Source organism: Sinocyclocheilus anshuiensis, unplaced genomic scaffold, assembly GCF_001515605.1.
Source record: "Sinocyclocheilus anshuiensis isolate Anshui unplaced genomic scaffold, SAMN03320099.WGS_v1.1 scaffold976, whole genome shotgun sequence".
NCBI lineage: Eukaryota > Metazoa > Chordata > Actinopteri > Cypriniformes > Cyprinidae > Sinocyclocheilus > Sinocyclocheilus anshuiensis.
This window is the reverse complement of record NW_015552538.1, coordinates 3395974-3409801: the sequence shown is the minus strand read 5'-3', so window position 1 is coordinate 3409801 and position 13828 is coordinate 3395974. Positions and strand designations below refer to the sequence as shown.

The window sequence follows — 13828 nt, the reverse complement described above, 5'->3', positions numbered from 1 at the left end:
TTTGTGACTTTAACTACTTAATTATAACACTAAAAAATATTAATACCAAAAAAAGTGTCAAATTTGCGAAACTGCATAATGATCTGCTTGATGGTACATAATTTTGATTTACTACCTCTGTATTTTTTGTTTTATCTATGTATTCTTTATTTTTTATTCTTTGTCTTCCTATATAATTTCTGTATTCATAATGTCATCCAATGTTACATTAATTGTTGAAGTTAAGTGTTTATACTTGCAATAAAAAATTTTTTTTAAAAACGTGATTACTAAATAATGAATGCCATCAGAACAGTTTTGCGAATAAAAAAGAAATGACGAATCAAAAAAAAAAAAAAAAAGCATTCTTTTGCGCTGGTGCACAGCTTACATATTGGTTATTTTTCAGTAAGGAAAAATAACTAGTCAATTTTTTTTACAATTTACATCATTATAGTTTCATATAACAAAAATACTATATTGAAGCAGTTTCATTTTTCCCTAGGTTTCAACTAGTAAAACGTGGCTATAAAAATCTACACATTAAAACTGCATGTTTTTGAGATCAAAAATAAACCACGTATGATCATGTCATGTCAAACACCTTTTGCTTTTAATACAACAGGTGGAAAAAGATTAGACACGATTTTACCAGAATTCATTTTTCACATCTCAAAAAGCTGCAATTTTACCAGGAGGGTGTAAACTTTTTATAGCCACTGTGTATCAAACGTGTAGCTTACAAACAAATGGTGAGTCATATAGTTTGCAAGCAAATGTCCTCTCAATATGAATAATAATATGATTTTAATAGTTTATTAATAAATATCCCAAATAGTACTCAATTCAAATGCAATTTTAATGATAATAATACTAATAACTTGTTTTTTTAACAAGTTTCTTTTTTTTTTTTCTGTAACACAGAACACAGTTAACATACGGTAACTATATACAGAGGGTTAGGGTCAACAGCTCACCATCTTCTTTCATCCAAACAGTAATAACCATATTTATCTATTTATAAAGATGCATTTCATTTGTGTTGTAGTACCCATGCAATAATCTGTGAATTGACTTCCTCCAGTACTGATTCTTCTGTTCTACCACGTACTGCAAGTCCATGGTTCGCATCCTTGACCCAGTGAACAGCAGAAGGGCTTTTCATGACATGCATAACATTTTGTAGAAGATTCTAAAAAGCAAGCAAAGGATAAGCTTTGTATTACATTAATATAAATATGAAAGAACCTAATAGTTTCAATGTAATCAAGAATCAAATTGCCTTTTTGCATATTACATCTTTACCAAAAAAATTTATAAATTCCTGTGTCCCTGTAATAAAACTACAAGGGCTAGTTCACAGAAAAAAATCAATTCTGCCAGCATTTGCTCACAGTCAAATCATTTCAAACCTGTATGACTTACTTTCTTTCTTCTTGTGTGGAAAAAAAAAAAATCAGAAAGAAAGTCATTCAGTTTTGGAACGGCATGAGTATATTATGACAAAATGTATCATTTAAGGTTTAACAGCAGGAACTTCAAGAATGACCATTACTCAGTTTAAAGCCCAAACCAATCGAAAACGTCTCATATGTGTTCACCTGTTGACACATGTTATCTGCAGTGCCAGAAACAAACAGCACAGAAGTTTGGGACAGTGCATGCAGGCCATGGCTCCGCTCAACATATGTTTGTGGTTTTCCTGGTACATTCAGTGGGAATGACAAACACAGAACACCTTGGACTGCATCCTTCTGCCTGTCACACATACGATTACACACAGCAACAGCTGTACGAGCACCCATAGAGCGTCCTGGAAACAAATATACATATACAGAAAGAGAGAGAACATTACTATTAAATTAAATATTTTTTTTCTTTTCTTTTCTTTCGTAGGAAGAACTTTGAAAAATTATTCTTGGAAAAAGTATTCATTATTACTGCCTAAAAAAGGGAAATAATAATATTAGAACAACAGAAGGAAAACAGGCAACTATTCAATATTGTTCACTATGAATATTATAAAAAATATATTAGTAGAGTATTTTTATAATATTCACCTATTTTTATCTACATATTTTTAAAGATTTGCATCTGCAATTTTTTTTCAGTTCCTCCTACTTTCACACGTTCAAACAAGACAGAGAGAGAGAGAGAGAGAGAGAGAGAGAGAGAGAGAAAGAAAGAGAGAGAGACCTACCTCCCAAGAAAAGGCTGTTTGGTGCATATCTCTCATGGGTCTTTAAGTACTCCTGATGGATAGAAAATTGCAAGGATTATGTGTTTAATATTAGAAATATTATTCATTTATAATAATAATAATAATAATTACATTTTATATTTTACACTTTTGTTTTATTACAAGGAATACAGTGGCATGCGAAAGTTTGGGAACCTCTTGCAGAATCGGTGAAAATGTGAATAATTTTAACAAAATAAGAAAGATCATACAAAATGCATGTTATTTTTTATTTAGTACTGTCCTGACTCTTGAGTAAGATATTTTACATAAAAGATGTTTACATATATTCCACAAAACAAAAAAAATAGCTGAAAGTATTAAAATAACCCCCTTCAAAAGTTTGGGAACCCTTGGTTCACTATGCATTAAGAGCTGGGGGTGAAAACTTTTGAATTTGAAGATCAAGGTAAATTGTACTTAATTTGTCTTCTGGGAAACATGCAAGTATCTTCTGTTGCTTCCGAAGGGCAGTACTAAATGAAGGGGAAAAAATTATATTTCAACAAAATAAGAAAAATTTGGACATCTTCATCCTGCTCTTAATAAAGATGCTGGAAAACTGAAGAATCTGCAGGACATGGAGGATTTTTCTGAAGAACAGTGCTCAGTTTAACTGTTCAGAACAAACAAGGGACTCATGAACAACCATCACACTTGACGATCTTTTTTTTGTTGTGCTTTTTCTCTATCAAATCTTTTAGTAATCATCATAAATTATATATCATTTGAAAGCTTAGAAGCCCAAATTCATCCCGTGAAAACCATTTTGAAATCAGACATTGTGTTACCATGGAAATGGTACTTTAAAACCTTTTGGCGGTCTCCTCCCCCTTAGTGGGTGGTGTCAAGTGTCATATTTCAAAATGCATTACGGTCTTTTAGAAACAAACCTTTTTATAATCTTGACAAAAAACATATAATTGGAAAGGTGGCTGTTTGTGGTATAACGCCCTAAATAAAATCTCACAGGAACCTCAATTTTTTTCATATCGACTTCAAATTTGGAACATAACTTATTTAGACATAAGGCTTTAATTTTATACCAATTTTAGAGTAAAACCTGTTATGTAAAATATTTATTATATATAAAATAAAATTAGTATAGTGCATTTTCTTTACAGTAAATTTAAACTTCTATAATTTTTGAAGAAAAAAAAATCCACTTTTGCAATAATCTGCTGATTTTCTATTTTAAAAAGAGACCAACCTTAGGTCTGTATTCCAAAGTGTTCATAAATTACAACAATTTAAGTTAGGATAGTACACTTTCATGCCTATTTTAAAAAATGGGGGGTGACAGTTAAGGGGGTTATTTTAATAATTTCAGCTATTTTTTGTTTTGTCTTGTGGACTATATGTAAACATCTTTTATGTAAAATATCTTACTACGGACAGTACTAAATAAAAAAAATAACATGCATTTTGTATGATCTCTCTTATTTTGTTAAACTTATTCACATTTTCACAGATTCTGCAAGGGGTTCCCAAACTTTGGCATGCCACTGTATGTATTTAATATTAAAATATTATTATTTCTACTACTACTACTATTATTACTACTACTTAATAATGATACATTTTAGAATATATTTTTATAGTTTTGTTTTATTATTAAAAACGAATACATTAATAAAATGCAGTTACAACGTAAACATTTTATTTGCATTAAGGTGCTTCTAATAATGAAAATTAGAAAATTAAGTGCTTACTACAACGGCGCTATAAGCTCTGATTCTGTACAGAAAGTTCGGCGCCCTGCAGGTGAACCGCAGACACAGAACGCCTGAACGGGCGAGAGTGTGCGCGAGGCTCTCCAGCTGTTTGGTGCGCATGTCTCCCCCCGCGCCGTGCGTCAACACCACAGCTGTGCAATGTCCCGCGCTGACGTCAGCAGGGACCGTCAACACACCGTCCAGCTCCTTCTGCTCGAACGGGATTCTCACATTCTCCTGTGATATTCATATGAATAAAGTGTTAAAAACGAAGTTCTTTAGACAATGCACCAAACATGTTTTGTAAACAACACTCATTATATTCCACTCCGTTCACAAAAAATGTGTTGATAAGTTGGATATGGTTCTATAGCTAAAATACCTCTGAAAACTCCATTTAGGGATGCGTGGTTGAAACAAGGAGGTCTAAATACCCGGGTTTCTCACACGTGGACATGTGACGTGTCGATGTTCATATGAATCACGTTGTTTACAGCGCCACCTGATGTAAAGGAGTGAGCATGCGCCTCAGGTAAGATGGCTACATGAAAATGTGAAAAATGTCTTTATGATGAACTGTTCGCACACTTAACACAAAAGGTTAGAAGTTAGAACACACTTAAAAGTTAGAAAAAATATATATCAAAGGAATTTTAAATAAATGTAAGTTTGTTTGGTTTGAAGTGAAACAATACAATAGTTAAAACCTTAGATAGGAAAGACCAGAGCATGCTGTCACATATTTCTCAGGGTAGGTTTAAGTTAATTTCTATATAAACCTCCTTAAATCTTTTAAGTCTTAGCTTCTAAATAAGTAAATAAACAAACATTTCCACTGTTAATTATTCTAATTATTCTGTTATGATTAATTATTATGAATAACTTAAATTATTCTGTTAATTATTCTGGTCTAAACTTTGTGTAATGTATAGTAATTCTACATTAAAGTGTATAAGCAAGCCCATCTATCAAACTTTCTAAATTTCCATGACATTCTAATTTATTGAGATGCACCTGTATAATAATAATAATATAAACCAGACCAACAAGAATGTAGAAACACAAAGATTTAATACAAAAAGAGAAACATTCAGTTAAGACATTGCAGTCACAAGACACTTGATGCACCAAGTCTGTGGTCTCGGAAACATCTTTTTCTGCAAATCCATCTAAATTTAATGGCTGCTGTTACATAACACAACAGGTGGTCTCTCACAGCTCATCTCTGACCTATACAAAAACAAAACAAACAATTAGAAATGTTTGATCTGATCCAGAGCAAATGCATTGCAGACTAAAATAATTAATATAATCATTTTATCAGAGTAATCTGCTGATCAATCCATGTCATAAAAAGTGTATTGCCCTCATAAACCCAGTTTGTGTGCTTTATGAAATGACAATAAATCCATCAGATACTTAATTAAATGTATTGTACAGTATTATACCAAATGGTGGTAAAATGTTCACTGTTGTTTCTTAACAATAAATGTTTTATTATGCTGAAAATTCAAAGCGGAACAGAAATTTGTATAAATGGAAATCTTAGTATGGACAAAACTGAAAAAAAAAAAAGCTTATTTGTATAATGGGAGTTTGGTTAGGATATTTTATTTTAATGGAATCTAGAAATATTGTACTATTATTATACACTGATGACTATTATTATACTGAGAAAGGTCAGTACTATCTCTGTTATTGTGTAGAATAGGTTAAATGAATACAAATTAATATACCCATTATAGTGATTTCAGTTAATACCAAGAACACAAAGGCTACCTTTTTTCTTGCACAATAACATGGGAAAAGTTCGTCCTTTGGCTGTTCCACCAGCTCCATACCATCTCGAACCTTGGGCTCAGTTACCTGCAGTTCAGCATACTTCTAAAAACAAAAACACAGAGCTGGATGAGTGTAGAAATTTTATTTAGCATACAAAATTTTACTGGCAAAAATAAACAAAGATATTACATGGTACATTACATTTATTTCACAACATGCAAGTTCAGCTACATAATTTCACCATCTGTAATCTTTCCATCCAATCACGCACCCTCTTACTTTCTTTGTCTTGGTGAAGCACTTTTATTTAGAACTTTTTATTAACTGCAACATCATCATACTAAACAAGCATCTTTATCAGCAGTACGAATCACATAAAATTCAAGTAGCCGCTGTGGTCTTGACCTCCAACACTTCCACACCTCAAATGCACACAGGTTTATTGTTGAGAAGTGCTTTGAGGCCAGAACTTATGTTTAAAGATGAATGTTTCCAGCCGATAGTTATGAAAAACCATAAAGTACTGGGGTTTATGAACTCAGGGGTACTTGCGCACAGTGACTACTGTGAGCACACAGGAAACTTGGGACCAAGTCCCAAGTGTGTGTGTGTGTGTGTGTATTCTTTTTTTCTTTTTGTTGTAATTAAATGTATCCAGTTCTTTCATAATTTTGTACTGTATGTTTGACCTCTTATATAGAAAAGATATACTATTCAAACAAATATATTTAGCTATATTTAGCTTAAAAATTTTATTAAAGCTGCCAATGACACAAGACAAAACAAACCTTTTTTTGAAGATGTAATTTCTAATTTTGAGGATGCTTATATATATTGATGATAGAATTTTTTTTTTGCTGATTTAGAATAAGACTTTATTTTTTGTACCTAAAGTGCTTCTAGTAATCTTATCAACACAGACAGTAACCTGCAATGACCACTGAATGTGTGTGCCGTGCAGATGGCAAGACGCGCGCTGTTTAACCTTTGTCTTTTGAGTCCTTGAGAACAACACATAAAACTTGGATGAAGCTGGAAGATCAAGACAAGATAAGATATATACATTGATAAGTTCATAAAATCAAAAAATAGGAACAGAGGAAATTAAAAAGAGCCGTTGTGGAGAATAAGGTATTAAAAAGGTGATAAAACAAACAACCTGTAGTGTCACAGAAACAGTAACCGTTCCGCTCTTGGTGTAGTCACTGACACAATAGACACACCAGAGCACTGAACTAAAGAAAGAAAAAAATACCTGAAAGAGTTTGAAGTAGTAACAGAATATACTGTCACCCATCAGATGAGTTCGTGCAAACTGCTGACCTGCCAGGGCAATTTGCTTTGCCTATAAGATTAAAAAAACAAACAAAAAAAAAACAGAAAGGTGACAGGATTGTTTGTGCAGTTTACTGCTATAGACACATTTTGAACATCGCAATCTCTTTAACAACTGCAAACCTGTTCACCTGCATCTCACACTACCATCACAATACTGCATGTAAACCTTTGCGAACAGAGAATAATAGCTTCAGCATCTCCAATTCATGCAGATGCAAACTGTTCAGTACTAAGACTGGCTAATAAAAATTTAGCATTTTGTATTTTTTGTATTTCATTAATAGATTAAAATGAATATAAGTTACACAATTCAGTTCTCCCAGGATTCTGTGATCAAACTCAAATGATCCCCACAAGATTTGAGCTTACAATTGTGTGTCTGCCAAAATAGTAAATGTAAAATGAATGCAGAGTGTGTGAAAGACATTCTCAGAAACATTATAATACATAAATATATAGTTCAGTCATGAAACTCTAGATGGCGCAGGCTGACGGGTTGTTAATGTAACTGATGATATTCAGAGAGTTAAATGACTTGGCACGACCTGTTTGGTTCATGCTGCATATGCAGCCAATGAGCTTACTGCCTTGCATTTATATGGCTGGCTAGCATTCACTAGAGATTCCTGCAGCGCGCTTTCAGAGTTTCTCTGAAACCCTCCACCTTCCCCAGCTCCTGTATAGATCTGCTACGGGTTATTTTATATGCCATTTGTGCAGCAGCAGTATGTCTTAAATACTCACGGCACCGTATCGCCTATGCATTGGCAGTAGCAAGTTCCTGTACTTGCTTGAAGCAGCAGCAGCAATAATCTACAACTACAGCAATAACCAACAGCAGCAGCAATTCAGCAGCAGCAGCAGCGTAGCAGATCTGTTCCGCCAAGACCAAATACATTAACATTGTCATATCCATCACCATGCTAAAATCTTCCGAGAGTTGTCATGATTGAACTGATATAAAAGAATGTTGCAAATCTCAGGGCAATTTTTGAGAAAAGGCCAGCAAATTCAGTACTTTTGGGATATGCTAAACATCCATCCATTATGTTATATAAACTGTATCATACAGACTATTAATTAAACTATACTGTATATTGAAAATTGGTGTCTTTTATTAAAGGAATATGCCACTTGAGGCCATGCCCAACAGCGATTTTACCACGGTCAAGGGAGGTTTAGGTTCTTTGCATTACAAAATAGTAATAATTTAAATGACATAAAAAATGATTTAAAAAAGTCTGTGCTCACAAACAAAACAGAAAGGTGACAGGATTGTTTGTGCAGTTTACTGCTATAGACACATTTTGAACATCGCAATCTCTTTAACAACTGCAAACCTGTTCACCTGCATCTCACACTACCATCACAATACTGCATGTAAACCTTTGCGAACAGAGAATAATAGCTTCAGCATCTCCAATTCATGCAGATGCAAACTGTTCAGTACTAAGACTGGCTAATAAAAATTTAGCATTTTGTATTTTTTGTATTTCATTAATAGATTAAAATGAATATAAGTTACACAATTCAGTTCTCCCAGGATTCTGTGATCAAACTCAAATGATCCCCACAAGATTTGAGCTTACAATTGTGTGTCTGCCAAAATAGTAAATGTAAAATGAATGCAGAGTGTGTGAAAGACATTCTCAGAAACATTATAATACATAAATATATAGTTCAGTCATGAAACTCTAGATGGCGCAGGCTGACGGGTTGTTAATGTAACTGATGATATTCAGAGAGTTAAATGACTTGGCACGAGCTGATTGGTTCATGCTGCATATGCAGCCAATGAGCTTACTGCCTTGCATTTATATGGCTGGCTAGCATTCACTAGAGATTCCTGCAGCGCGCTTTCAGAGTTTCTCTGAAACCCTCCACCTTCCCCAGCTCCTGTATAGATCTGCTACGGGTTATTTTATATGCCATTTGTGCAGCAGCAGTATGTCTTAAATACTCACGGCACCGTATCGCCTATGCATTGGCAGTAGCAAGTTCCTGTACTTGCTTGAAGCAGCAGCAGCAATAATCTACAACTACAGCAATAACCAACAGCAGCAGCAATTCAGCAGCAGTGTAGCAGATCTATATCCAAGACCAAATACATTAACATTGTCATATCCATCACCATGCTAAAATCTTCCGAGAGTTGTCATGATTGAACTGATATAAAAGAATGTTGCAAATCTCAGGGCAATTTTTGAGAAAAGGCCAGCAAATTCAGTACTTTTGGGATATGCTAAACATCCATCCATTATGTTATATAAACTGTATCATACAGACTATTAATTAAACTATACTGTATATTGAAAATTGGTGTCTTTTATTAAAGGAATATGCCACTTGAGGCCATGCCCAACAGTGATTTTACCACGGTCAAGGGAGGTTTAGGTTCTTTGCATTACAAAATAGTAATAATTTAAATGACATAAAAAATGATTTTAAAAAGTCTGTGCTCACAAACAATTTAATATGCAATATTTTGTGTTCATATGAGATGTGCGTGTGTGAATGGGGATGATGTACCTCCTCATCATGGTCTCTAGCCCACTGGATCTTCTCCAGTAGGTCACTGAGATCAGCTTTGAAGGGGATATAGTGCACCCATGGCTGGAGCTGCTTGTAAAAGTGCTCATAATAGATGGAGTCATGTTTGAACACCGCACTGTCTCCTGCAAGCAGATAAGGCAGCCTGTATGCTGCTACTGTCCCGTCAACATTTATCTGGTACTTATACTGTTAAAAGAGAAACATACAATCATCTCAGGTAAAAATAACAACATAAAAATATTAAAAATATGTAAATTAATTGAATTGAGGATCTATGCTGCGTATACTGAAGTAGTTCTGTGAAATCCATGCACCTTGAAAAAGTCAAAAAAGGACACATGTTTGACGAGGGGCCCGTAAAGGCTCTCATCATGCTTGAAAAAGAAGAAGTTGGTAAAGGCGGCATCAAGCATGTCAGGGTTCGCCCGCGCCAGTTTAACCAGCTCAAGACGCTCTTTCCTGCTGTCTCGACCTCTCCAGAATGCTTTGCTGATCTTCTGTTCCCACACTGGACCAGTGTGTCCCTGAACAGACATCATGTCCAGACTCACTCTGTCACAGAAAAAATGATCAATGGACAAAATATATTTTAATCAGTCAGAATAAGAAAATAATATGTAGTACAGAGATTTAAATTCATGTTGTTATGATTTTTTCTAAACAAATCGCTAAACATTTCTATGTTTCACAGAAGTTATGTTAGCATAGATATTGCATCTTGTTTTCATGGACAGACGTTTCACAACTAGTATCACAATTGTATCATTTGAAAAAAAAAATCATTCATAATCACAGATCACAAACTCTGAGACCACTTAGGAAAAATGCTACCATATAGCCATACCATTTTTTCTTTCTTCACAAATTTCCTATAACTCGTTGTTTTGACATTTTGCTACAATAAAGAGTTTTAAAATTAAGCTTTGTTTATTCCCTAGTTTAAATCAGATTTTAAATCCTAGATAGAGCTCCCTAAAAATCAATAAAAATTTTATGTTGTTCCATAAAAAGTTTTATGTGTTAACTGCATCTCCAAGAGTCACAAGTGTTTCTTTACCTGCCCATAGTCTCCAACACAGATTCAGTCAAGTCATATGTCGGCATGACAATGTCTTGTGTATCATTAGACCCACACCATGAAAAGACCGGGCTGGGCTTCTCAGACGCCCGTCTCTTCTCCAGGGGCCAGTCCCCCAAATTAACAAAAAACTCAATGTCTGGAACCTTGACCTGGTCACACACAACAACAATAAGTGGAATGTAAATTTTTCAGTTATGAATTTGCACTAGTAATTCAAAATAAGACAAAACATATCATTCAAAATACAATTCAAAAGTTTGGGGTTGGTAAGACTTTTTAATGTATCTGAAAATTATGCTAATGTATTTCTCTTATGCTCAAAAAGGCTGCATTTATTAGATTAAAAATACAGTAAAACAGTAATATTGTTACATATTACTACAATTTAAAATAACTGATCACATGATCCTTCAGAAATCAGTCTAATATGCAGATTTGGTGTTCAAGAAACAATGGTAGTGTGCCAGCCAGTATCCATCCATCCATCCATCCATCCGTATTGAAATATAATTACTGAATACTATAGAAGTCTTATTCTTTACTTACCCCCTAAAAATAGTTGAACTATTCTGGGACAATGCCACAAACCTATCAACAATATTATTATTGTATGAACTGAAATGAACACTAACACTCAAGTTAAATTCTCCTCTTTTGATGTACATGCCTCCAACCGTTCTATGTTGGAGTGCCATCTAATGGTAATAAAGGTAAATGACTAAGCACATGCTTGAGATGTGCATTAATAACATTATTATTACTTAACATAACTTAACTAAAAGCACCCAAAAACATTTGTACAAATACTCACTTTACGTGTGAGGGACAGAAGGAAGGCATCCATGAAGATCCTGAATCCGACATGTTCTCCATGTGTTTTTATATAAACCTAGAGTAAAAAAGAATACAAAAGTACATGACATTATGAGACATTTGTTTATATCTAATTGTTTCCTTATGTAGATAAAGGCTACAGCAGAATGTAGAGTGGCAGCTAGAGTGACAGATATACAGACAGAAAAAATTTACCCAATCAATGGTCCACCAATCATTTTAAACAGATGTCAAAATACTATTCAATTCTTTCTGTGCAAAACCTTCGAAAAAATTGTGTAGTTTATGTTTAAAACAATCCATAGGTATTTGAATGAGGCATGTGTGTACCTGGTTGTTTTTAATGGTGTAGTGACACAGGCTGTGTCTCTTTCCAAAGCGCTTAAGGATCTCATGGGTATTATGGTCTGGATCCACACTGGGAAAGACAGATAAATCACTCTCTATCTGAGAGAAAGAGGCCGGGCAGTGCATGTTTTTTTCCCATAATGCACCACTGGGCTCTGGGCAGTCACATGATTCGTGATACACTGCACCTGGACAGTGAGAAACAGGTTAGTGTCAACTTCCACACATTGTTCATCTCTATATGATGAAGGTGGACTTGATTCTTCTCACCTTTGAGCACATATGGAGACTTTCCCACCAGCTTGTCTTTCAAGAGAATCTGAACGTGCAGATCTGTGTAACTGGCATACATGCGGTACCGAACCAAAAAGGATCCGTCATTCCGGTCTAAAATCTGGATCCAGATTCTGGCATACGGGTCTGTTGGAGATGTAATCTTCACTTCAAATGTCTTCTCTCCAGGAGAAGTTGTGAAACTGAAGATGAGGAAATCACAATAACAAAGGCATTATTATTTTATCCATGATAGAAGTAAACTGATGCCTTAATGTGGACACATGAAATGTGAACCTAAAGATGGGATGCATAAACAAGACGCTTTTACCGCCTTGGGCAAAACTCAAAGAAAGACCTGTCCTGGGAAATTACCGGCCATTTGTTGTTAAAAATAGTTCCATTTATCACAGAACACAGTGTCTGTCAGGATACAAACATTCAGTCATAAAAGACTGACACGATATGACTAACAGAGACTAATTACTACTAATTTGTCCTTTTGCAGATTTATTCAAACACTTACAGCACAATTGCCTTGGATTAAATAAAAGCTCTTCTTTGCATCACTTTAAGGATAAGCAGAGAAGTCTTTTTTATGCTGTATATTATACAGGTTCTTTAGAACTGGGTTCTCTCTCCGGGTTCTTTAAGCACCAATATAGTTTACTAAAGAAAGAATAAGATGATCTTGGTGGAACTATTGAGGTTTTACTGTTATAATTTTTGGTCTAGCTGAAACCTTTAAGGCAAGACACTACAGTCAAAACCACTGTTTTTCTCAGGCACTGGTCAATTTTGAGTTATCATTTTTACTTTCTGACCAGAGGAAAGAAAACATCTAATTTATGTATTTATTTAACTACATATTTTTGTGTCTGTAGATTTCAATTACAGTGCATATTTGTAAATGATATTTTTATATATATATATATATATATATATATATATATCATGCACTTAGCCTTAAATATGTAATATTTCAACGAAATGAAACTAAATCTTGAATCTGGCTTCATCCAGTGTTCAAATTTATGTTCTGGAAATGTATGCAAATTAATATTTCATTAGATAATATATCGTTTGCATATTAAAGCATAATATTGTCATACTATTGTCTTAATGTGCTGTGATTTATCAGCTGGGGACATAAGGTGATATCTAATAGTTGAAATTGTACCATTTTCACATGTGGTGTGTTGTCGTAAATAAAAATGAACGTGAAGTGCACCCTTAATCCAGGGTTTGAACCCACAACCTATATTTCCCAGCCAGATGTGTAACCACTAAGCCACAATGCCCCATTCTGGTCTTCCAGAAGAACTCACTCACTTTCTTCCGGTGGAGTCCACTGTCTGTATGAAGAAGAACCGAGCAGGAAGGAAGATGTTTGTTTCCAGTCCAGGACCCCAGATCAAAGTTTGGCTCGCGCTGGGCGCTGCCGCTGCCTTTGATCTCCGCGTCATGAAAATGATGCAAAGCATCAAGAGCAGCAAAAGTTTTCTCAACATGTTTATAGAGGATGAGGACACTTTCAGTAGTGGACGCGTTCATTTATCATCACTTCCTCAGAATGACAATGCTCTTTAAAACATTGCTTAAAAACACGAATGATACATTTCACCACATACTCACATTCACCAGCGGCTCGGTGCGCAAACCAACCCAGACACCATCGTGAGAAAA

The 13828-nt window shown here is 34.6% G+C and overlaps 2 protein-coding genes across 2 annotated transcripts; both read right to left on the bottom strand.

The window, feature by feature from the left end:
- Window positions 1-901: 901 nt before the first annotated feature.
- Window positions 902-4449, bottom strand: tex30 (testis expressed 30). Its single transcript, XM_016454178.1, has 5 exons — window positions 4316-4449; window positions 3931-4170; window positions 2180-2231; window positions 1581-1792; window positions 902-1171 (listed from the first exon to the last, which is right to left on the bottom strand). The coding sequence occupies exons 1-5, from the start codon at window positions 4328-4330 to the stop codon at window positions 1013-1015; spliced, it is 678 nt and encodes a 225-aa protein (XP_016309664.1). The 5' UTR covers window positions 4331-4449; the 3' UTR covers window positions 902-1012.
- A 538-nt stretch (window positions 4450-4987) lies between these two features.
- On the bottom strand, window positions 4988-13828 carry poglut2 (protein O-glucosyltransferase 2). Its single transcript, XM_016454168.1, has 10 exons — window positions 13475-13828; window positions 12140-12345; window positions 11852-12057; window positions 11499-11576; window positions 10664-10836; window positions 9921-10158; window positions 9583-9792; window positions 6971-7060; window positions 5713-5817; window positions 4988-5163 (listed from the first exon to the last, which is right to left on the bottom strand). Exons 1-10 carry the CDS (start codon window positions 13651-13653, stop codon window positions 5146-5148), a joined length of 1503 nt encoding a protein of 500 aa, XP_016309654.1. The 5' UTR covers window positions 13654-13828; the 3' UTR covers window positions 4988-5145.

Excerpts from the sequence above, each read along its gene's own strand:
- tex30 (XM_016454178.1), bottom strand. Across the intron at positions 2,232-3,930 it reads GAGCTTATAGCGCCGTTGTA|GAGTACTTAAAGACCCATGA; the intron begins GTAAGCACTTAA and ends TCTATCCATCAG. Across the intron at positions 1,793-2,179 it reads AAACAGCCTTTTCTTGGGAG|GACGCTCTATGGGTGCTCGT; the intron begins GTAGGTCTCTCT and ends ATTTGTTTCCAG.
- poglut2 (XM_016454168.1), bottom strand. The coding sequence starts at position 13,653 with ATGTTGAGAAAACTTTTGCTGCTCTTGATGCTTTGCATCATTTTCATG. Across the intron at positions 10,837-11,498 it reads TTCTGTCCCTCACACGTAAA|GTCAAGGTTCCAGACATTGA; the intron begins GTGAGTATTTGT and ends GTGTGTGACCAG. Across the intron at positions 5,818-6,970 it reads ACTACTTCAAACTCTTTCAG|AAGTATGCTGAACTGCAGGT; the intron begins GTATTTTTTTCT and ends TTTTGTTTTTAG.